At 49.3% G+C, this 23,468-nt stretch overlaps 1 protein-coding gene across 5 annotated transcripts; it reads right to left on the reverse strand.

Moving 5' to 3' along the window:
• Positions 1 to 3,043: 3,043 nt before the first annotated feature.
• SLC41A3 (solute carrier family 41 member 3) lies at positions 3,044 to 22,914 on the reverse strand. Of its 5 annotated transcripts, XM_080625295.1 has the most exons (11): positions 22,132 to 22,914; positions 21,921 to 21,989; positions 16,406 to 16,513; positions 15,551 to 15,622; positions 14,369 to 14,513; positions 12,196 to 12,342; positions 9,642 to 9,786; positions 8,866 to 8,945; positions 7,459 to 7,593; positions 6,557 to 6,705; positions 3,083 to 3,903 (listed from the first exon to the last, which is right to left on the reverse strand). In XM_080625295.1, the coding sequence occupies exons 2-11, from the start codon at positions 21,954 to 21,956 to the stop codon at positions 3,736 to 3,738; spliced, it is 1,185 nt and encodes a 394-aa protein (XP_080481421.1). In that variant the 5' UTR covers positions 21,957 to 21,989; positions 22,132 to 22,914; the 3' UTR covers positions 3,083 to 3,735. The 5 variants fall into 5 exon arrangements, 4 of the variants coding, with proteins under 4 accessions (XP_080481422.1, XP_080481420.1, XP_080481419.1 ...); XM_080625296.1 differs by lacking the exons at positions 21,921 to 21,989; positions 22,132 to 22,914 and adding an exon at positions 16,812 to 17,064 and having other exon boundaries at positions 3,044 to 3,903; positions 14,369 to 14,563; XM_080625294.1 differs by lacking the exons at positions 21,921 to 21,989; positions 22,132 to 22,914 and adding an exon at positions 16,812 to 17,062 and having other exon boundaries at positions 3,079 to 3,903.
• Positions 22,915 to 23,468: the final 554 nt, after the last annotated feature.

Raw genomic sequence — 23,468 nt, forward strand, 5'->3', positions numbered from 1 at the left:
CCAGGAACAGGAAGCCCCTCTGTCCCCCATGCACCCAAACGCACCAGCCCTAAAGGGGCAGGCACCCATTCCCACCCCCCCACAAGCTCCAATGCCCTTCCTCAGTCCTATCCACTGACATGAACCTGAGATTTAGTTCATTGGAGGACAAGTAGTGGCTGATCCTCAGGAGTGAGCCTAAACTGCTCTGCTGATCCAGTGTGAAGCCAAAACAAGGGAGATAGATAGATGATAGATAGATAGATAGATAGATAATGATAGATAGATAATGATAGATAGATAATGATAGATAGATAGATAATAATGATGATAGATAGATAATGATGATGATGATTGATAGATAATGATGATGATGATAGATAGATAATGATGATGATGATAGATAGATAGATAGATAGATACAAATACATCTCCATTGTTTCCCTGTGTCCTTCTGCAGCCTGGATGAGCTGCACAAAGCACTTTTCTTTCTATTTCTGCTCTGTACAAAACCAGCCAGTCTCATTCTGCTGCTCACACTCCACATCTACCTTTATTTCCCCTAGAGATTAAAACAAGGTAAACCTTTGACTGGGATCCCATAGCCTTTGATGGGTTTCTCAGTCCAGGGCAAGCGCTGAGCCCACACAGGCAGGGCAGCAGCCGAGGACTAAGGAGCAGCAAGAAAAGGAGCTTTCCCCCATCTCTTCCTTTTTAAGGATGTTGCTTATTTGGGAGCTGTGAGGATTAAACACAAAGTCCTGTCAGCTCAAAGAGGGGTGCTGGTGATGGTAGTAGGGTGGCTGCAACCCAGTGAGGAGCTGGGCACAGCAGTGACAGACGCAGCAGCACGGGAGCAATACCCACCACCTACAGTGGCTTTCCTGCTGTGTTAGATGAAAGACAGAAATCACTGTGAAACATCCATACCCTGCCTGGGCTCTGCTGCCCACGGGTCTGCTCTGAAGCCTTGTGTATTTTGTGAAGGAAAAGGCAGGAAAGCAGCCCCCTTCCCAACAAAATCACTCCAATACAACACCACAGGGCACAATAAAACCAGGTAGGGATTCCTGTGATGTTCTGAACCACAGAATGGCTTGGGTTTGAAAAGACCTTAAAGATCACCTAATTCCAACCCCCAACTGAGGATCCTGCAGGCATTTAAGCATCAAATCTCTGCTTTTCAGAGGAGGGAAAGGGGATGATGCCTGGACAATGCAGTGGCTTCTTGCCCGGCTGTGCTTGGTACCAGGGGCAGGAGCTGTGCTGACAATCACTGGGAGAGATGGGGGTGCTTCCTCAGAGGAGCAGGTCCCAATGGAGTTACAGGAATGCTGATCCCAGCATGCTCCAGGGTTACGCATAACCTTTGTTAGCAAGCACCCTTTCTCATTTGCACAGGGAAAGGAAGGAGGAGAGTCAACCAGCCGAACAGCCAAATAATTACCCTTTCACTGCCCTTAGAAACAGCAAAGGGATAAAAATCCCTTTTTATTGAAACCATTTCCTTCGCTTACATCATTTCTTTGGAGGCTGGAAGCAATTTTCAGTCTGAAGCGTGCTCCCTGCACTAAGTGCACGAGGCTGATGCTTGGCTGCCCAACAAGGGCTACCCTGGAGAACAGCACATCTTGCCAGGCCCTTGCTGATCTCCCCACATCAGTTCGTAGCCCCAGCACCTCCTGCAATGGGGGAACCCCAAGCCCAGCACGGGTAGGGTGCAGCACAGGTCACCCCAGCCCAGCCGGGTCCCACAAGTAGGACACAGATGGCATCTATTACATGTTCCCATCCATGTCCTGTGTCAACAGTGACAGCCAGAACAAGCCAAGCTCTGCCCAGAAATCCCTGATGAAGGGGTGCATCAGTGCCAGGGCTTTGTTGCAATCACATGGCAGAGGAGCACCCGTGTGCTGGGCATCGGGAATTGGTGCTGGAGGAGGGTGCCTGGGTCCCTTGTGGTCTGCACCAGCCACAGAATCCAATCTGGGGCTTTGGGAGGATTTAATAGCACAAATCTGTGCCAATAAAAGAAGCCATTTCACATACCTGGGTCCCTGCAGAGGGCCGGGGTGTCCTCAGCATCTTCACCTTAGGACCAGCTTTACCTGATCGATGCCAGCAGCAAAAGCATCATGGTCCGGAGAAGAGCCGCCAAGGTAGCAGGGACATGCAGCAAGGAGGACAAAAGACCATGCTGGGGCAGGAGTTACTTGCCAGGACTGCTGAGGCCAGTGCCAAAGAGCTAATAAAGGTTTACAAAATAAAACCCTAAGCTCAAGTTCTTATAATATAGATGTACCTATCTCCTCATGCAGCCCCCTCAAACTGGGACCGGCGATCAGAAAGCTTTGCTTTCCCTGCAGGCCCCCTCAGTTGCTGCTGTCATTACCACACGTGAGTGTTGGAGCAGAGCTGACAGCAATGGGCTGCAGCCACAGATAAAGCACTGAGGCTTGAGATGGGGAGAACATGTGCCTTGAATGCTGACATCTCCGCCACCACGGAGCTGGTGTGTGGGGTAATTCATCCTTTGTAACAAACCAAGGAAGAGGGGCTTACCTTATGTTGTTCCAGGCAGTGCTTTTCCCCACGCCTGGCAGCCTTTTGCTGTTAGGGACCTTCAGCCATGTATTGATCCCATTCAGGGCTCTCAGCTTTGCAGCATCTCTGGCACAGGCAGCAGAGAACCACCCAAGGCCAGCAGGTACCCAACACAGCTCGAATATACCTGTTCAGGAGCTGGTCCTTGAACAAGGCATCTGTATGGCAGCAGGATGGGGATTCGACCTCCCCATTTCCCTCCTCCAAAACATACTAAAGTAGATTATTACAGAAGTTGAGATCTAGTGGCATTTGATCCACAACCTCAACCCCTGAGTCTTAGGCATCTGGAGGATCCTACTGCTTCTTCAATGCCAGTGAATATTGAATATCCAAGCCTCATCCAACCTTAATTCCCACCTGAAAGATGTGGGCTGCAGAGGGCTGCTCTTTGTTAGGAAACACTGATTTTCCCGAAGCCCTGTTAAAATTGTGTGGTCCAAGCCTGAATGGATGAGAAGCAAGCGAGCAGGAAGTTCTACCTGTCAAGTTTGAACTAGCAACAGGCAGAGCCATGGCAAGGAAAACCAACCCCCAAATCCACAGCATTACCTTTTTTAACCACTTTATTCATGTGTGTCCATTTTTAACTACTGGACAATTCATAAACCGTAAAAACAAACCCTCCTATCCCCAAACTGCACTCGATCCAGCTGGTCAGTCAGACAACAGTGACACTGCTGGGGCAGGTAGGTAATATCCCGCTGGACACGAGCCAGCAAGGAGCTTCAGATCCTCAGGATCTGCATGATGGAGATGAGAGGAGTTCCAAGACCTGGTTCCTCTCCTCCTCCAGGGATGCGACAGGAGAGGAAAGGAGGGTTAATAAGATATTTCCCTTGGTGGAAAGTCAGTCCGATGGAGAGGCTGCGACATCCACTTGCAGGATCAGATGCGGTGACCTTGGCACGCTTCGGAGCAGCCTCACGGGCTGTGTCCATGCTAGGACTGAAACCAATCACAAAGCTCCTTCATTACACATGGGCCAACGCTCTTTATTGTCTGGTGGGTGGACACGTGGGCAGTGGGCTTGGGCACAAGTCTGTGGGTGCTGCTCCCTTAGGGAGGGTGAGCCCAGCTGTAAGGCACAATGGGTAGGAGAGACAGGGTGACGGGGGGACCCAAACCGGTCTCTCAGTCGCCTTAGTTCACCTACAAGCCATGGACAAGCACAACCAGGTGGAAACAGACAGCCAGGAATCCTGTGCCCAGGAGATCCCCCAGGGCAGTGAGGTAGGGGATGGAGAAGTTATCCGGATCCAGCGCCTTCCTCCACATCAGGCGCACAATGGCCTCAGCCACATAGAGCAGGATTCCCACCTGAGGAGAAGCAAGACAGGCAGCAAGGTAATAGCCAGCCTCCCTCGGCTCACAGACAAAATGAGGCGGCCATGGCCAAGGTACCAGAGCTAGCGGGGATCGCTGAGAGTTAACAGCTTCCCTGGACAACTGCTGTTTCTCTTTGGGATGGAGCCGCACTGGGATGGGGTAACTGGCTCAAAGCCTTGGGCACTGCATTGCTTGGCATCACTCCTAGTGCCACAGCGGCCACAAGCACAGGGACCACACTTGAACCACTCACCTGCATCGCATGGCCCAAAACAGGAGTGTGGCCACACCAAAAGCATCTCCTAAGAGGTACAGCTCCCACTTCCCACACCATGAATGGGAGCGCTTCCATTCACAACACCAGAAACAGGGCTGCTGTGAATATGCAGCCCCAAAAGGTGAGGTTTTAGCCAGATTTTTAATTTTCATCCTTTTTTTCCATTAGAAATTCAGATTGTGTCTACTTTGCTTTTCCTATGAGTCTCAGTGGACAACTGGAGTTTGAGGCAGTTTTTACATCAAAGTTATCCCAAGCAACATTGACTTAGAAAAAGAAACCCATTACTTTTCATCTCAACAGCTTTTAAATCTCTGTTGTGATTTCTTTAAATTCCTGTTTCATTCCCAATCCTGATAAACTGATGGAGGCAAATAAAATACTTTGGTTAAAGATTAAAGACTGTCTCGTTAATAGAATTAAGAAGGGAGAGAGTTTGCACCCCACATCTGTGGTCCCTCCATGGGAGACCACAGCACAACAGGAACTAAAGCCAGAGGCAGCATTTCCAGAGGTGAAAACTGCAAACTGGGAAGGGGGAGAGGGAGGAGGAGAGATGGTGAATAACAGAATCACAGAAACTAAAGCTGGATGGAAACTCAGGAGTGTTACATTGACTGTTCCCCTGCCTCAATACAGCATCAAATATGCCCACATCTTTCCTGCTGGTCGTTTGTTTAACCTATGCTAAACAACCCCCAGAGATGGAGATGACACACTCTAAGCAATCAGTCCCAAGGCTTTTTTTTCCCCATTCTTGTTTTTTCCCAAGGTCTAACACAAATCTGCCTTTTTTTACCCCATTTAAAACCCATGATTTCACGTTTCACCCCTGGTGACCACAGAGAAAACGTTATTGTGTCTCTCCCTGCAGAAACTTGGTAGTTTCAAGGCTGTTAACCAGATTTTTCTCAAGCCTGTTTCCTTCACACGAGCTAACCCCAGCCCATTCAATCGCTCCTCTGAGGTCGTGTTTTCTAGGCCTCCGATCTTTCCCTTTGGGCTTCCTCCAGCTGACCCAAACTTCCCCCCTCTCTCCTTCTTTCTGTCTTGCTTCACAAAGTACACTGGAGGGGAAGAAAGAACCAGGCTAGTCCTATTCTCCTCCATGGCCTCCATTGGGAATCTTTCGGGGTCAGTGGCGTTGCTGGGATTCGGCTCTTTCCCCTCTCATTTATCCTGCTTATTTTCATGCTTGGCTCTGGTTGAGGAGTGAGCTCGATGCATAAAGAGAAGGATCAATATTTGCCTTGACAACTGTGGCTGTGGGGTGTGCAAAGGTCAACGAAAACGGGTTGTTCACACGCCCAAGGAATTCACCCACAGACACGAGGCTGCTGCAAGGAGGCACCTACCTCACCCTGCAAGCTAATGAATCACTGCTGCAAAAGGGCAAGTGAAGTCAGAGCCTCTGTGGGTTCACCCAACAGCCACATGCGGTTCTGAGTGAGGTGACAGGGCAGGCCAAAGAGCAAGAGGGAACAGGCAGAACACAGTGGGTGAACTGCCCGTTGCCTGCTCAGGACTTTTACTTTTGAAGATAAACTTCTCAGGCCTGGGTTTTCCCTTTGCTTTTGACCCATACGGCCCTGCCCAGACGGATCCCCAAGGTCTTCACTGTGATGTGTGAAACTGGTTTCCAAAATGAGTGGGAAACCAGTTAATAAAACATTAAAACAATATAAAATACACACATTATTGCTATTGGTGAGAGGTTCAAAGCCTCTCACTTGCCCCTTATTGGATGAGCAGGGACAATCTAGAAATACTTGTGGCTTAGAGAGTGAGCATGTTAAAACAAGGTCATAGAATCATAGAACAGTTAGGGTTGGAAAGGACCTTAAGATCATCCAGTTCCAACCCCCCTGCCATGGGCAGGGACACCTCACACTAAACCATGCCACCCAAGGCTCTGTCCAACCTGGCCTTGAACACCGCCAAGGATGGAGCATTCACAACCTCCCTGGGCAACCCATTCCAGTGCCTCACCACCCTCTCAGTAAAGAATTTCTTCCTTAGATCCAATCTAAACTTCCCCTGTTTCAGTTTTTTCCCCTGTTTAAGGTCCTTGCTGAGTATGCCTCTGCACCCTTACTGCAGCTCAGCGGATGATGACAAGTTGTTCCTCATCTCATGTTTGATCCCTTGCTCACACTAAAGGAACGGTCATGCTCATGCAGGAAACCAGACCCTGGAGTATTGCTGGACCCACAGAAGACACATGATGCTTGGTAGGAAGCACACCTGAAATGGTTGGAAATGTGGGTTTTCTGTTGGAATTTTTACCGTGAGTCCTGTTTAGCCTGGAGACTGCTTTGCTTTCATCACATCTGAGAGGCTCCTTTTGAGTAAGAGTTTGGGGTTTACCTGCAGCAGAGCAGCCATCAGATAGAACACCACGAAGGTGAAGGACAGAGACATGTGGCCTCCTTGCAGCAGACGGATAGTGTAGAGGAACACGAGGTGCCCTGGGATAACCAGGAAGAAGAGGACTCGGGCCGACTTGGAATTCACTTCTGCAGAGGACAGAGACAGAAACAGAGATGACAGCAGCTGCCTGTTTTAAAGCATAGACTTGGGGCTGTTCCCTCCCACCAACCACATTGCTAACGCCTTCTCTAGATCACACAGCAATCTGGAGCACCTGCAGTACCAGCCCAGCAGCTTTGTCTATCACTGAAGCTATGTGCCAGAGACGTGCATCATCCTGATCCACTCACTTCTCAACACTCAGCTGCTCTCTGCCTCCCACTGCTTCCGCTCTGCCTTGCTGTAACCCGCTTTCCCAGTTTTCAGTGTGTTTGAGCAGTAACTGCCAACCTGGCAGGGAAAATCGAGAGGAGCCTCCAACCTAGGAAAACAACAGACCCAACTCTTCTTGTGCTGATGCTTTGGTTTAGCCCCTGGTGAAGATGGATGGAGGCATTGCTTGTTTTCAGCAAGGTTATGCTCTGTTCGTCCCCCCGTCCGCAGGTGATGCCTGGCCGTGCTTAAAATGACTTTCTATGAGAACAAATCTGAGATTCTTTTTCAATTGCTTTCCTTAGTGCTCCCTAAAGGCCAGTTTCTCTGCACACCAGTAAGCAAGTGTACCACAAGCATTTTCCAACTGCAACTATGTTCCCTCTCCAATGTGAGAATCTTCCCTGTACGGGGGAAAAGGAGTTCTGCCTTTGAAACCCACCTAGTCCTTCATCAACCAGGCTTGATAAAGGAGCTATTTGTGATGACAGGCCTCGAGGCATGGACACCTAGGGTTCAAGGTCTACCTGATGAGAAGAATATGGTGCATGGGTTGGGCCAATTCTGCCTCATCTTGTATGGCAAAACTCCAGGCTTGCTCCAGAAGTGCAGGAATGTGGAAATACGGCTGGCCTGGATGGTGACCAGGCTCCCTCCAACACCTGTAAGGACAAAAAGCAGTAAACCTCTAAAGCACCTTCCCTGCAGCTGGAAACATCAGTCTAAAACCTAGCCCAAGGGAAGTGGGTCTGCATTCACGTACAAGTTCACTGCAGCAGCAGTGAAAATTGCAGTGAGTGATTATGTGTCTGTCTGAAGGCATCTAACAGACTTTGTTAAATGAGAAGGAATCATATGAGAATGAATTAGAGACCAAGTATGTTAGGTAATTAAAAGGAAATTAATTCCTTCCCGACTGATTAATTCTAGCAAACATGAAAAAGCAGCTATGCTTTCTAGCAGAAAATAGAGGGATGATGATCTATGGAGCAAACCTCCATCACCCTCAGTATTTGCAGGGTAGAAATGACACCGAAAAGATAACAGTGAGCCAGACCCCGCTGGCTTCTCCTGGTTTTCCTTCCTTGAAGAAGGAAATGTTCCATCACTAAATGTGAAATCTGCCACCCATGTGCTGGGCTGCAGCAGCCGCAGCAGGTCGAGGGACCCCCCGCTGTCCTGATCCAGCTCTGGGGCAACAGCACAAGAGGGACGTGGAGCTGTTGGAGCAAGTCCAGAGGAGGCCATGGAGATGCTGCAAGGGAGATGCTGGAGCCAGGCTGAGAGAGCTGGGCTGGGTCAGCCTGGAGAAAACAAATGCTCCTTAAGGGGAGACCTTAGAGCAGCTCCAGTGCCTAAAGGGGGTACAACAGTAGGACAATAACGCAGTGGATCCCCAGCAGTTTGTAGAGGTACATGTGTGTATAACAGTACTGTGAGGCTTCAAATATATAAGTATACACACAAAAGATGCTGATATATGTATATATATAATCCATATATAAAAATCTTTATAATATATATACGCATATGATCTTGATATGTTAGTCTTTATCAACAATCTGTATAGGGGATGATTGCACAACTCGAATTACTAAGTGGAGCGAGATGGGGAAAATGGGTTTATTGTGACATCCTCAGTAGGTTCGATGTTATGAAAGGTGTCAGTGTAGCTCTCAGACACAACTATCAGATGCTGTTAACCTTTCCCACAGCTCTGCCAGAATTTTTCAGCCCTGCCTGCTATTTTGCTCCAGAGACACTTGGAGATATCAATAAGTAGGGATGTAATGAGCAGCTTCACTTCCACTGTGATGGGAGCAGGGATCTGAACACAGACCTTTGTGCTGGGGCAACAGTGGAGAACAGAAACCTTGGGGAGGAGGGGAAGGTATAAATGAAAGCATCCATATAACCCCCCCTGCCCAACCTACCATTAATCACGGGTGTGAAAACTGCCATGCCTTCAAACTTTGGGTCAGTTACAGTTTTGTCCAAGATAAGCCCACCGATGCTGTTAAAAAAGGACAGGCAGTGAGGATGGATCAATCCCCCATCCCAATGCAATTCCTACGCTGTGAAAATAGAACACCGAGATGAGTTATAGCTTCTTTCCTCTTGCCAGGGCTGGACTATTCACCATTTACTCCTTTACAGCTCACTTCTCACCAATAAATAGCCTTACAGCTTTTGTTAATGGCACATTGAGATCAGGAAGACCTTGGCGCATCCCTTGAGCAAAACTGACAGTAGCCAGGGAAGCTTCAGCATCCTTCCACCAGTTTTGCTACACCTCTATCCTGTCCTTACCAGTTTCTTTACCTTCTCTGCCAGACCTCAGCTGGCTCTGAAAGATGTAGCACAGGGGAACGAACTACCTGGCTCCACATTCACCAGCCTTCTGTCATTACAGCTGGATAAAAATGTCACTGTTTGTGACAGTCATCATCTCCTTTTCGGATTCCTGGCTTGCACCCACATGGTGTGTGGATGTGTGAGTGAGACTCAGAATGATGACTTGCTTTTTCCAGTCATCTGGGGGCTCCGTATCTACCTTGCAACGTGTCAGAGGCTGGCCATGGCTGAGGACCGCTGCACAAATACCCTTGTGCTACCCCCTTCCAGTTTCACTTTGATGGCTTTCTAACGGAGCACAGGGTCTCTGCTGTGTGCACACACCCGTGGGCTCAGGAGCAGCTCCTTGGGTTACCTGCTGATGACCATAGCAACAATGACCGGCAGCCATCCAGATTTCAGGACTTCGGCAACGGAAGGACTTTGCTTGGCGACGGAAACCCAGAGAGGGGTCAGGACGATGAAGAAAGCACAGATCAGAGGAGAGAGGCATTTAATATCTGGTAAGAAAGACATCTTGGATTAAATACCCATTAAAAGCTTCACAGGTTGCCCAAATCCTACTGCACAAAGTCTGGAAGGAAGTCAGACTGAGTTACATTAGCATACAAATCACATGAACCAAGATATTCCCCCCAAACCACAGAGATCCATAAGGAATCCCTGAACCTCACTGCTAAAGGATGTTGTTTGAAACTCAGCAGGATTCAAAGCAAGTTCTATTTGAAGAGGAGAAGTCTCCAATTCTATCTCCAGCCAAGAAGACAAGAAGTTACAAAATGCCTGGCTTCAAGGTACAAATCAAACAGCAGGGCAAGGGGGAAACTCCAGTGTGGAAGCTGTATCACACCGTGGACACCTCACACCCTCACCTAAAACAAGGGGCAATCAGTACTTTGGTGGCAAGCTAGCTGCTCTATAGGAACTAATGCTCTCTTGCACGTAAAAGCCAGTTAAGATCCCGGGTTTCTTCTGCCTAGCTTATGTTTCCATGAGCTGCCTTTCTTCAGTAGGGGCATAACCTTGAAGTGACCCTTAGAAACAAAGGAATTCATAAGTAAATGTGCAGCACTGAAAGAAAATAAACATGACCCAGAAGCATGAGAAACACCTGCGAGCAATGGGGATGATGCCAACCCTTTTGATATAAAAATCCATCTTCAACAAGCTCTCCATCTGGTCTCTGTGTTGGGGCCAGAGGCGGTGGGCTGTAACACAGACTCTGCAGGTAACCCGGGAGGTGCAGCAGGCCCAGAGTGTGCATTTGTCCCTGACACTGCCGGGGCCTTGGGCTGGGATAGCACTGATGTGATGACACCGTGCATCAATCAAAGGCTCTTACACAGAGGTGCGCTCTTGACTTGTGGCTTAGCGGGCATTGAAATGCAGCCACTTCTGGGGTGTAAAAGCTGCTGTTGTGTCAGTGCAGCTTTACCACCTGGACTAGATCAGGACAGATGGTTGCATGATAGGCTTGGCTGCTGCACTGGATCACCTACCTCACACCTTGTTTCGGGCAATTAATTCCTTCCTAAATAACGCAGACACGGAGCGCTGGAGGATCAAACCTTATCAAAGCCCACAGGAAGACTCCTGGGAGGGTGAATGGACGTCAGTCTCCACATTCCAGTTCTGCCACATTCTCTCAGGCACAGCCCATGAGCAAACCGAAACCCTTTGGCACAGTTTGTATTTCCATTATGCAGGACTGGGAAGGACCAGGGCTGGCCTTTGAAAACCTGAAAATCTTCATTGGGAAAAAGGGTATTCCATAGGATGCTGCATCTGGACACACAGCATTCCAAACTTTACAGACTCACCAGGATTTCTGAAGGATATATTTTCATAGGACCCAGATTTGTCACGGCATGACCTGTCCCTTACCACACACTGGGGGAGAACTGGATTTATTCAAGCACCACCAACAGTGCCTTCCTCCTACCTGCTTCACTTCATGCTCCCAATGACCTGGTGTCTATGTGCTGAGTGTTTTCCAGCCCATGAGGCTATTTAAAGTACTCTGACAACATCACAGATGTTCTCTGATCACAACCATAGATGTTATCACATTCTGCCATATGCTCCCTGAGAGATGCTATCAGAGGCACAGTGACTGCAAGACAAACCAGCCTTACCGAGGCAGGGTGATGGCATCATGGAAAAAGCCTGTTCCAATGCACCTCTGAAGCTCCAGGAGGATGGAAGAGACTCGTGGGCCTCTCCCTGCTCCCTCACTTGCTGGCATATGGAAGGAGTTACACAGAGACCAGCTGCCTGGCTGCTTCTGCTCACAGACTGAAGCAACAGTTTGGGTTTCAAATGGGACTGAGTTTGCTGGATCCTGTTTCCGGTCCAGGTTAGGCTCACAGCGAATAGCCCAGTGCTGTACAAGCAGCAGTCAGGCACACACCACCAAGCTGCAAGATGCTTTGAGCTTTTCAGTGTCAATGGGTACCTAAGTCTTTGCCAACCAGCAGCAGAGCTAACCAGATAGCCACAACTCAGTCCTGTGAGCATAAAACAAGGCAGCACTGCCTCCTCCCTCCACTCTGATAACATCAAGTCATCCGTGACTCTCCGCATGAGAAGATGCAAGAAGACAAATGCCAGCCCCCTGACACTGCTTTGTGAGGAAGGTCCTGCTGTTACGCATGCACAGCCTGGCTAGCAAGAGATGCAGGAGCAGAGGTCAACCTTCTGTTCCAAAGCTATGCAATATATGTTGGCCATTTCTTTGACACATCCCAGTTGTGTTTCTTAGGCTCTGCCTTCCCACCTGCTCTTAAAAGACAGCCTGGAAAAGCATCTTTGGATGTTTTTCTACCCCAGGGGCAGCCTCCATCCCGAAACACCCCAGAAGTTCCCTGCAGCAGTTTCACAAGGATCCACCCCGCTGCTGAACACCGTACCTATGTATTTGAAGAACACACTGCTGAATGCCGCCAGCAGGGAAAGGGTTACGATGTCTCCCAGGCTCGCTGCAATGGGTGTGGCGACATTGTCTGGATTGATCCCAGCTTTCCTGGCTCCACAGATCACACCAATCATCACCAGACCTAGGGAAGACACAGAGCAGGCATCAGAGAACGCATCCCGCTGCGTTCCGCCCCAGAGCTGCTCTTCTGCTTCCCAGAAGGATGCAGGGTGTGGGAAAAGCAAGCAGCACATTGCCCATAGCGGTACCCCACAGCAGGAGATTGGACATCCCCAAGAACTCGTCCTCCTGCTTTCACCAACCTGCAGAGCATGGCTCTGCCTCAGCGGCCCAGAGGCACACAGGCAAATTCCAGGGATCAAAGGAGATGCCAGCAGGCGGCGCAAATGGAGAAGCTCCCCTCCTGAGCAGCTTAATCTTTGCTGCCTTGAAGCAGGAGCAGGCAGGAAGCACACTCGTAGATAAGCACATAGCAGGCATGCAGAACCCTCCGGTGCCATCCCCTGCTCTGGATGCCACAGCACAAAGATGTTCTCCATCTTAGACCAAAGTTTCTCTCAGTTTGAACCACCAAGGAGCAGTGATCTCCCTTACAGTTGCCTGACTCAGCCTTACACAGCCCAGCCACCAGAGCCAGACTCATGTCTTTGGGGCTGCTTTAATTTGCACTGGGTGGATGTCGGTGCTATGAGCAGCTCCAGAGTCAAGGGCTTATGGAGGTGTCCCACATCCCTCCTTTTTCCCTGTCCTCTGAGCTGCACCTGGAAAACTCCACTGCTCTTCAGCACTGTTGGAGAGGAGGGAAGCTTTGCTTGCCCAGGTAAGTTAAGGAGCACAAACCCCAAACCCTGATGAACCTGTGGGAATTCCTCAGCCAGCCACCTGGAATAAACCCTTCCTGGCCATTCCCCACTGCTGTGTGACTGGCAAGGGCAGCCTGGAAATGAGACACATGACAACTCCTCAGTGTCCTTCCGTGCCTGACAGGATGCACCAAAGGCAGCCTGAGAAATACAATCATGGAATCACAGATGGTGCCTCCTCCAGCTCACACCCTCTCTGTGCCTTGCTCTCACGGGCTCACCAAAGCTGAGCATGCACGGGAGCATCAGCTCTCCCATAAGGAATGCCATGCACCTTTCCCTGCTACAACATCCCCATACAGAAGCACATCCTCACACAACGTGGCATTACCCACAGAAGCCTTCCCATAGCACAGTTCACGCTACTTCCCTCCTTGGCCGTAAAAACAACAGCTTCCCATCATGCACACTCACATGCAGGGAAGCAACTAACGCTGGCTGAAAGGCTGGGCTGGCGCAGCAGCAAAGCCTCTGTGCATCACACCGAGCAGGGAGACTGCAGGGAAGGCTTTCATGAAAGCCGAGCTGCTGCTTTTCTCTTTAAACAACAGCCTCATCCCATGTTTTTCATCAAAGGCATCTACAATCGCCCTTTGACTCCAGCTTCAGGATATGCACTTGCTCTAACTTGTCCCTGTCATTTAGAAGACTTGCTGTATCCGTCTCTCCCAGCTCCCTCTATTCAGGGTATCATGCTGCCCTCGTATGGCAGACCTACAAACTGATCTTCCGCAGGAGACAGCAGCTCCCAACCGTCCACCCCATCGGCTTCCAAGGGGAATAACAGCCAGAGGAATGGATGGCTCAGAGCTCACATCAGACAAGCCACAGTCCTCTGCATGGCACTGGGTGACCCAAGGCCATCTCAAGATGGGTGACCCATCTCCATCTCTCTGGAGCTGTCTGAACGACTCTCGATACTCTGCTTTCTGCATAGCATTAGTTCACTCTCCCCAGAAAGAGACAGATGGCTAACATGTCACCCAAGACATACAGAGAACGTGTGTGCATGCGTATGTGCACCCACACATTGTATGTGGCATTTCCCTGTGTGTGTCAGGTGAAGTGGGACATTCTGATTGCTGCTGTGGACGCCGAGAGACCAATCAGAAGAGAAACAAAGGCATGATGCTGAGAGGATGAAAGCAGCGGACCTAGGACCAGTGATCCCTGCGTCCCTCCTCCCTGTGCTGGACCAAAGGGATGTCAGCTGGGCCTCCCTGGCAGAGGGGACAGCAACACCCGAGTGCTGCATATGTGACCTGAGGAACCAGAAGGACTCACCAAGAGACAGCGCAGCTACAAAGGCCGCGATGACACTGCTGGCACACAGAACGGCAGCCTGGTTCAGATCCACAGAGCCCTTGGAGATGGCTCCCAGGATCACAGCAGCAATAGCAGCCAGAAGTCCCACCACAGTGGCCTGGAGCTGGAGACCAAAAGACAGCTGGTAAGGAACCATCTGCATCTTACAAGGGCCTGCAGGGACAGGAAAAGGGGAATGGCTTTAACCTGCCCGAGGGGAGACTGAGATGAGCTCTTAGGCAGAAGCTCTTCCCTGTGAGGGTGCTGAGGCGCTGGCACAGGGTGCCCAGAGAAGCTGTGGCTGCCCCATCCCTGGCAGTGTTCAAGGCCAGGTTGGACACAGGGGCTTGGAGCAAGCTGCTCCAGTGGAAGGGGTCCCTGCCTGTGGCAGGGGTTGGAGCTGGAGGAGCTGTAAGGTCCCTTCCAATACAAACCATTCCATGATTCTATGATCTGCTCCCAGGCAGTCCTGGCTCATCACTGCCACAGAGCAAGGCGGACAAAGCCTTGCAGAGATGCTGATTGCTTCTGTATTTAGCAGCATCTCTGTAAAGGCTCCACTAGATTAAAACTAAAATCCTGACAAAACTGTGGAGGAAAGCTCTGGATGCCTGTGAAGGGCAGATAACACTTCAGCAAAGGACACTGAGGCCATCAGCAAAGGAATAGCCCTGGTCAACACAGAAATGGGCTCTCCATCAACAGAGCGCTCCAAGCAAGCTGAAAGCTGTGGAAGGAGATAAGGGAGAGCACACAGACACGTGTTGCAAGCCCTGTAACCTCTAGGCTGGTTGCTGGGTTTTAACACACAGAAAGAGCTGCAAGAAGCACACTTCTCCCATCTCTCCGCTCCCTGCCCAAGGATGATTCCCAAACAGTGCCAGTAAATGACAGGCTTTATCTAGGGGCTGTTGTGAAACAGGGATTGTGCCACAGCTGCCCCTGCAAAAGGAGGGGTGTTCAACATTTCACTTTGTCCACAAAGTGAATTTCTGTGGATTTCTGGATGCGTTTTGCAGCTAAACTGCAAGCTTTGAGGTCAGGTCCTAGGCTCTGCTTGGCTCCGTTGAGGATACCTGCCCCAAACAGCTCTGGATCCAGCTGGGAAAAGATGCTGTTGGGCTGCAGTGTAGCAAGAGGAAAGAGCCTGAAGTGACTCACCTGGATAAGGGCTAGATTGCAGGTGGCCATTTTCCATTGGTTATCCGCATCATCCATCTGTCCGGTGTTAGCCTAGGAGCCAAGAGAGACACTCTGAAAACCTGTTCCTATGGCGCAGGTCTCTGCTGAAGGCAGTTTCCCACTATCCCTGGGGGAAAGGGGCTGCTAAAGCCACACAGACGAGTGCAGGCCAGATTTCCCAGCACGTCCTTCTTGACACATCTCCATCACGCTCCAGCCCAGTGTCCTGGCGGCATCAGAGGCTCCCATGGAGGTGCAGAGGCATTGCAGGGCACCCAGGTACAAGTGGAGTGGGCACATCCACTACATCCCATTCAGGCCAAAAGCTGAACAAATTAAACCGTTTTCCCTCTTCCATTCCCCCTGAATTGCTCTGTTAAGCTCCCATTTCTCCCAAGACATGCAATACAAACAGCCCAAAGTCAACAAAACTGCTATGGAAGGGAAGAGAGATCAAATCCAGGACAGCAAAAGCCTTGTTCTGAATCCCTCAAGGCAGGAATGCTGGGAAGCCCTGGGTCTCTCAAGGAACAATACCCATGGAGAAGCAATCCAGTACTGAAGCTGACAGTGACGGAGCCCTGGCTTTGTCTCCTTCACGTGTCACAGGGCCCCAGGGATGAATTCACCTTCAGAGCTCAGATGAGAATTCTCTGTTCCACTTCCAAAATGAGGGCACACACATTATTTTAACCCTCACACCCCACTGGTTTCTGCCTAGCAGAAAAGGGCACGTCTCATCCACACAGTGTGCTTATATAGAAGCAGCATCTCCTGATGTCCCCTTCTAATCCCCCCCACCACACACCCCACCATCACCCTGTTAACACTCACAGCAGTAGAGAGCCTGGATGCCAGCGTCATCTCAAGGTTACCCTTCAGGCCAAGCAAGGCAGGAACCAGGATAAAAATTTCCGTAATTGTCCGAAATACAGCCCAGTGCTGGAAGAAAACAAGGGATCGACCTCAGTTTGTGATGCCGACCAGCCCAGTGCTGCTGCTTCAAAGGAGAGCAGCTTCTTATCTCACCACCTCCTCTACCAGTGTCTGCTGTGCACATGGGGTCCTTTCCAACCCTAACTATTCTATGATTCGATGTTGCATTTTGGGAGTGAAGGAAGGAATTCTTAGCTTGCAATAGTCCTTCTGATCTCTTGCACAGCAAAGCCCCATCCTAACAGCATCAACTTGCTTCCTGAAGGCAGCAGAAGGTTTTGGAAAGCCCCACATTAAAATGTACCTTTAGCATCAGCCAAGAACACCATGAAAAGTCATTAGGGTCCATAAGCCGAACGAAATACAGCATGGTCTCCATCCTTTGGACTGAGTGTAGATACAGGAACACCTGTAGTTATCCAGACCCATAAACACAAAGATCTGGGAACCATCTTACAACAAGAAGTTGTGTCTGTCTTTTCTTACCAAGCTTCTAACTAAGCAGCTATGACTGGTAGTGGGAGGGAAGGGGATTTTTCCTATCTCTTCTCCACACGCAGTTTCCAAATCTTCCTGTTACCAAGCACGCTCCCAGCACAGCTGGAAAAAGGATTTTGAATTAAGATATCCCATAAGCTTGAAGTGCTGGGAAAATATCTTCATTATCATTGCTCCTCTGAAGCCGAGCTGCACAAAGCTGTGGAACCAGCTGCAGCCCTAGAAATGATCTGAAGCCTTAAGAAGCAATGCTGATTAACACATGTCCTCTCTCATTGATCTACCATACAGTGCCCTGGAACATTAGTTATTCACCCCTTATGCATTCATGGATGTTGGCAAAGTCCCACTGTAGCCAGAGAGGTTCACATCAGGATGAAATCACAGTAAAACCAAGTAGCCCAGCATCTAAGAGAAGAATACAAGAAGAAAGGAGCGGGTCTAATAGCCAGACCCGAGATACATCCAACCTATCCTTATCTCCACCAGCACTTAAATTCAGATGTATAAAGCAAGAATCTACAGGTATGACAAGTAGACCGGATCATTCTCCTGTGTATTTCTCTACTGAGCCTGTGGGGTTTTCTGCCCACTTACCACTGCTCAAAGGATTTCTCTTTCAGGTACAATTCCAAACTCCCCCCCTCTAACCCATGTGCCCTCCTGGGGCAAACACTTTCAGAGCTTCGCTGCAGGATATGGGAAGGATCAAGGTGTTCATTCATTCTGTCGCTGGCTAGTATCATCTGAGGGTCCCAAATCCTGGTGGCAAAATGAACAACAGATCCCTGCCCACCTTCTCCACATCCATTGGGATTCTATAACCTTAAAAATCCAGGGGGTTGCACAGTCTAAATGTCAACACGTGCAGCTATTGGGAAACACAAACGGGGTGCAACAGGCCCGTGTTTTGCTCTGGCTGTGCCATGGGAAGCTGTGGGAAGTTCATAGAATCATAGAATAGTTTGGGTTGGAAAGGACCTTAAGATCATCCAATTCCAACCCCCTGCCATGCGCAGGGACACCTCACACTAAACGTGGCTGGGAACCCCCCAGCTTCCTCCAGAGTCAGGATGACCGAGTCAGACACCCGTCAGAGATGCAGATAACGGGCAAAACATGGTTATCAACAGAAAGAGGCACATTTCCTGGCAGCGGGGACCTGGAAACAGGCACGTTTCGAGTGTTAAAGGGAAGGTAGTGTTGAGGAAATAACAGACGCTTAAATACCTGGGAAAAGCTAGGGGCAGGCACCTCTTTCAGAGATCCAGATCCCCCCTCTCCTCCCTCCTTAATTAAGAGTAAAGATCCAAATACATCTTTGACACCTTGAAAAGAGAGAGGATTAAGACCGGACTTCACAGTCACAATGTAAAAAAGCCCAATCATTTCAAATACACCCGTGTGCAGATATTTCTACTTAAAACCTTGCATTCTGCACATAAAAAGATGCACAAATAAAAAGCAACAGCAATACTCAACTGCTTGTATTTTCTGTTGCCTTTGGGAGATAAGACTTTGTTGTATCAATGTCAGCTCCAATCCTTGTGTTCAAGAGGAATTCTGCAGGTCTCGAAGCCATAACAGACGTTTCAGCTTATGAGGTGTGTTTTGGGGGGACTCTGCCTTACATGTAATTACACTGAAAAGCTTTGAATGATTAATACAGAATCACACAACTGTACTAATAAAAACAGCTAAGTGCCTCTGTTTGAGTCTCATCAGTGACTCATCAAGAGCCTAAGGACAGATTCATCATGATTTATACCCCAGTAGCCAGGACTCCACTGTGTTAGAGACTGCAGAAGTACAGGATAAGCAGATGATCCCTGTGCCATCCCTTTGCAGCACTGTCAGCTGGAGGAGCAGGTGAATGAGGCAGGTCAGAGCTGGGTATCTGCCTCAGTGATGACAGTTGGGTTAAGCCTAGGCTGCATCTCTATCCTTTCAGATGAAAACTGGCCTAGGAGGCATGGCAACATTCCCTGCAGCATTGCAAACCCGCACAGGGACACTGAAAACCTTTCCCACTTCATGTCCTCATAATGGATTAAAGTTCTGAAGCTCAGCTCTGAGGAAACTTGGCTACCCCATAACCCACTGCAGTTGGTACCCATGCAAGGTGGATCTGCTTATGGGGTCCCACAGAGGAGGAGAGGCTGTGATGTACTGGGACAGGCTCTCCAGCTGGAGTCTAGCCCTGCTGTCCCTCTTTACACTGCCCTCACAGTCCCAACCATGTCCTGTTACCTCTCCAGTGCATCCATCCATCCATGGCAGCAGCTAAGAAAGCTCACAGGTTTTCCATTGCCCTGAACAACATAAGGATCACAAGATCCTGGACTAGAAAACAAGCCAATTCAAAATCCTTTTCAATGCTAACCATCCCATGGGCTTTCATCAAAGGACAGGCATATCTTCTATCTGTGACTTTTATTTGGACTATGTCCCAGATGTGGACTACGCGGAAGAGGAGAATGAGAGGGAAGCTTTCCTCCTGAAGCCTCTGGGTTGAAATCTGATCGTCCAGCTTCAATCTGATTCTTCACCTCACTGTAAAAGACTGGGCCAAACACTGGCAGAGCCCTGCGAGGTCTCCAGCAATGCCAGCCAGCCCGGAATCCGGATGGACCAGCTGGCCAAGGATCACCGGAGCAGAAGCAGAAACATCCAGACCCATGCCATGCTACCAGCCCTGCAGAGAGACTGCATCATCTGCACAACCAGAGAGACAACGGCAAATGGCTATATTTCTTTGGGCATCCTTTTATCACAGTAGGAGACACCCAGGTTTGAACCTTGGGGTCAGCCGGGCCACACAAATCTCTCCTGTGATTTTGGTTGGGGTGTTTTACACACTAACAGGAATGATTCTTGGTTTCATTCCAGGACTGAAAGAAACCGGTAAAACCCTGATAGTTCGATAGGACCCAGGCAATTTCCACTTTGCTCTTCACTTTACAACATCAGCCCTGTACTTCCAGCACAGAACTGTGTTATTCGAGATATTCGGTATGTAACAAAACAAGGGCAGCACCATTAAACTCACACATATGCTCTAGATACCATCCTGAGCTTGCCCATATATCTCCCTGCCAAAGGCAGGCACGGAGCCTCCTAGGAATGTTTTGCAGTGATTGCAAATAAGGAAAGCATTCCTCAGCCAGACCATCCCCTGGAAAATGGGCAAATCACAGACTCCTGGACCAGAAAAACCCGTAGTATCAGCACATGAACCCTCATGATTATCAATATGAGCCTTATGGTACCTGGCCTTAAGCAAACAAACTTAAGTCTCCGGTTTTAGTTGGGCAGGACAGTGAGTTTCTAGCTCTCACAGGAAGAAAAGCTGACAGCAGGCAGTTCAAAGGCAAAAAGGCACAGAAAAATAATCCAAGCCTTTAAAGGCCAATACCCCTGGGTATTCCCAGCTACGGGTTTGGTTTTAAATATGGGGTTGTTGACACCATGGCAGCTTCCCCCGCTAACATCTCTGCTATGCCAGTTGTGACTCTCAGTGCACTAACTCCCTCCTCTGGGAGCTGAACTCACTGGCTGATGGTTTCTATTTCAGTATAGCTGGAAACACGGTCACCAAAATACACACTTCCTATGATTGTGCTTTGTGCATGACCCCATTTGTAAGAGTCTAGTGAAGAAATACACAAAGTAGACTGCTCTCTGGTATTTAAAGGACACATGCAACGTAGGTACACACAGCTTGCGTTCTCCATCAGTTTAGATACAGTCACAGAGCCCAATTCTTGGCAAGCACATCCGATTTCTTTTAGACAAAGACCCATTCACCTGCCAAGGTTTGGGTATGTCCTACGTCTGTATCCTTCTCTGAGATAACTGCTCACTGTTAGCACAACATCTTGGGCAGTCTGAGAACCTCTGTAATGCTGCAAGACAGGTCTTTGCCTAAACACAGCACAAGGTGGAGACGACAAACACAGCGTGTGCCACTCCGGTTAACCCTTCTTTAATAGCCCTCATATTCCCTTTCTTCAATAGCCCTCATATTCCCTTTCTTCCTTTGTTTATTCCAACGCAAGAAAAAACCAGCAAGGTATTGTCTTTCCAAACACTCAAGTATCCATATTTAGCTCCTGCTGTGGTACTAATGCCAGAGAATCCAGTGTACTCCAGTGAGATCAGAGTGCACAATATATCCTTGGGAAACTCTGCCAGCCTTTTGATTTGTAAATCCACTGGCACGAGATGCCCAAACTAGCTCAAATGTTGCATTTCTATTTGTGCCACAAGACGGGACAGAGTCTGGTTGTGGGCACAGCGGTGTAAATCCAGCAGCACTGCTTGGAAGTCAATGCAAGCGTATAAGTACACTTCCATATTCCATGCTTATACCCGCCTCAGAATCTGGCCAGGGAGCACTCAGCTGGGAGGCAATGGTAATGTTTTTCTGCTGGCATGCCTCTTAGCACAAGATCTAAATGCCTTCTAGACCAAAGATTACATTAGGTTGCTTGCAAAGAACCGAAAGCATAAACTTGTCTCTCAGTAAGACAGGTAGTTAATACCAGCCCTGACCCAGACCTCCTTATCAGCATTTTCTGAAGGAAAGAAATAACACCATGCAACAGGGGAATATGCTGCAGTCTGGTCCCAGTTGCTTCATAGCAGTCATCACCCAAGTGTTTAGCCAGATACAGTAAAGGGAGCACCCAGTCCAACGCTACCAGGGCCTGAAAGCCCCTATCCCACATTAAAAGGAGCCCATGTAATGATCTAAAGGAGATGGACAGTGTCTCTCTAGCACAGGAAAAGTCTAGAGCCCTCCTGCTGACTGGTTATAGAACCACACATACTCAAAACAAACCCATACAGATACTCAAGGTTAGTGAATAAGCCCACCCTCTCACTACAAAGCAGTCTAACCACATGTACCTACTTGAACAACATCCATCAAGAGGCCAGAAGCTACCATGCCCAAGCCAGCCAGGAGGAACGGCACGAAAACCTGGGAGACAATGGAGAATGAAGTCTCTGGGAGAAATCCACTGGCTGACCTGATCAACTTGCAGGTGAAACCTCTCAGCTTCTTGCCATGGAAGCACAGCTCCAATTGTAACTGGGTGACCACCATGGTCAAACACCATTACCCTATGCTCAGCAGGGCAAATGGGGGGAGATCAGGACATCCCACAGATCCTCCTGGTAGGTCTCTTCGCTTCCGACTACAGCAACGATGCCAAATTGCTTTAGCTTCTTCTCCTCCGAGGAGCACGTCCAGAGGGCTGCAGCCAGGGTATCCTCCAAAACGGATGCAGCTGGGTTGAGCCCAGGTGGCAGCAAACGGGACGGACCCGATTTCTCTGGTTTATATCCAGGGGGGAATTAAAAAAGAGAAAAGAAGATTGCGGAGATGTCTGTGGACGAATAGAAACGAGCCCACACCCCATCCAGCTCCCACCACCTCGCTAAAAACCAGTAAGACCTGCTCAGGCTACAGCACTGAAAGAGTGACAGGTCACGCCAGAATCCCTCAGCGTGCTCTAACGCACTAGTGTCCTTTCTGCTCAGGTTACACTTCTTGTCAGCCCGCAGCTCGCCTTTGATACGATGGTTTAATGGGTAAGCCTGCTGTGAAACCAGCCCCGGCTCCCTCACTCCCACCAGAAGCAACGCTGAACTTTTCTCGCTGTCCCAAGGCCAAGGAGGTGGGGAGTTAACACCCGGGACCCGTTTTGCTCTCCTTCAAGGTGAAGAAAGGTCAAAGCCAACACGAGTTCACGTTCCTCACAGCTGACGACCGTACGCAGGTCTGGAGCCCTGGCCGGTGACACAGCTAAGCCGGGTGGTGAGAGATCTGCCCTTCTAGAACCTGGCCCTTCTTGTCCCTTCCATGGTATCCATGGGACTGGAACGGTCGGGCTATGCCAGCCTTACCTCTGAATGACTGGCTTTTGGGGAGAGGGGGGGGAAATAAGCCAGAGAACCAACCAATAAGGTTGAAAAGCGAACACCCTTATCTGCTGTCATCACTTCAACTTTCTGCTAGTTTGCAACAGCCAAGATAAGACTCGTAGCTGGAGCTTATTTAAGGTAGCTCTGTAATCTCACTGCACAGGAGGCAAGGGAGAGAAAGGGTGAATGTTTCCCTGGCATGCTGTGAGCTGGGCTCCCTTCCTGTCCTAAAGGGAAACATGCTGCTGCTGCACAGTACTACCTTTAAGAGAGGGGGTCTCATCCCAGCGTCTCCATGGTGAAACAGTCAACACAAGGTCAAGCACCAGAGCTGCACCATGGCTGCATACAGCTGAAGAGTTAGCGTCCAGGTCAGTGAAGACTTAAGCTCAAAGTCACACGCACAAGGAAGAGAGGTTTTGTGGGGGCTCCTTTCTAATAATGAATTTGGGCAAACTAATTGGATTTGAAGTGATTTAAAAGCACCATTTAGGATGGAAGGGTTTAGTACATTGGCAACTGAGCTTTTTCC

Source organism: Psittacula echo, assembly GCF_963264785.1.
Source record: "Psittacula echo genome assembly, chromosome: 9".
Taxonomy (NCBI): domain Eukaryota; kingdom Metazoa; phylum Chordata; class Aves; order Psittaciformes; family Psittacidae; genus Psittacula; species Psittacula echo.

Bases quoted from the DNA above. Each gene is read 5' to 3' on its own strand.
- SLC41A3 (XM_080625293.1), bottom strand. From the start codon at position 22,115: ATGGTGGTCACCCAGTTACAATTGGAGCTGTGCTTCCATGGCAAGAAG. The intron at 12,343-14,368 runs GTGAGTCCTTCT...TGTCTTCCCTAG, and splicing joins TGTAGCTGCGCTGTCTCTTG to GTCTGGTGATGATTGGTGTG. The intron at 8,946-9,641 runs GTAACCCAAGGA...CTTTTTTAACAG, and splicing joins GTTGCTATGGTCATCAGCAG to CATCGGTGGGCTTATCTTGG.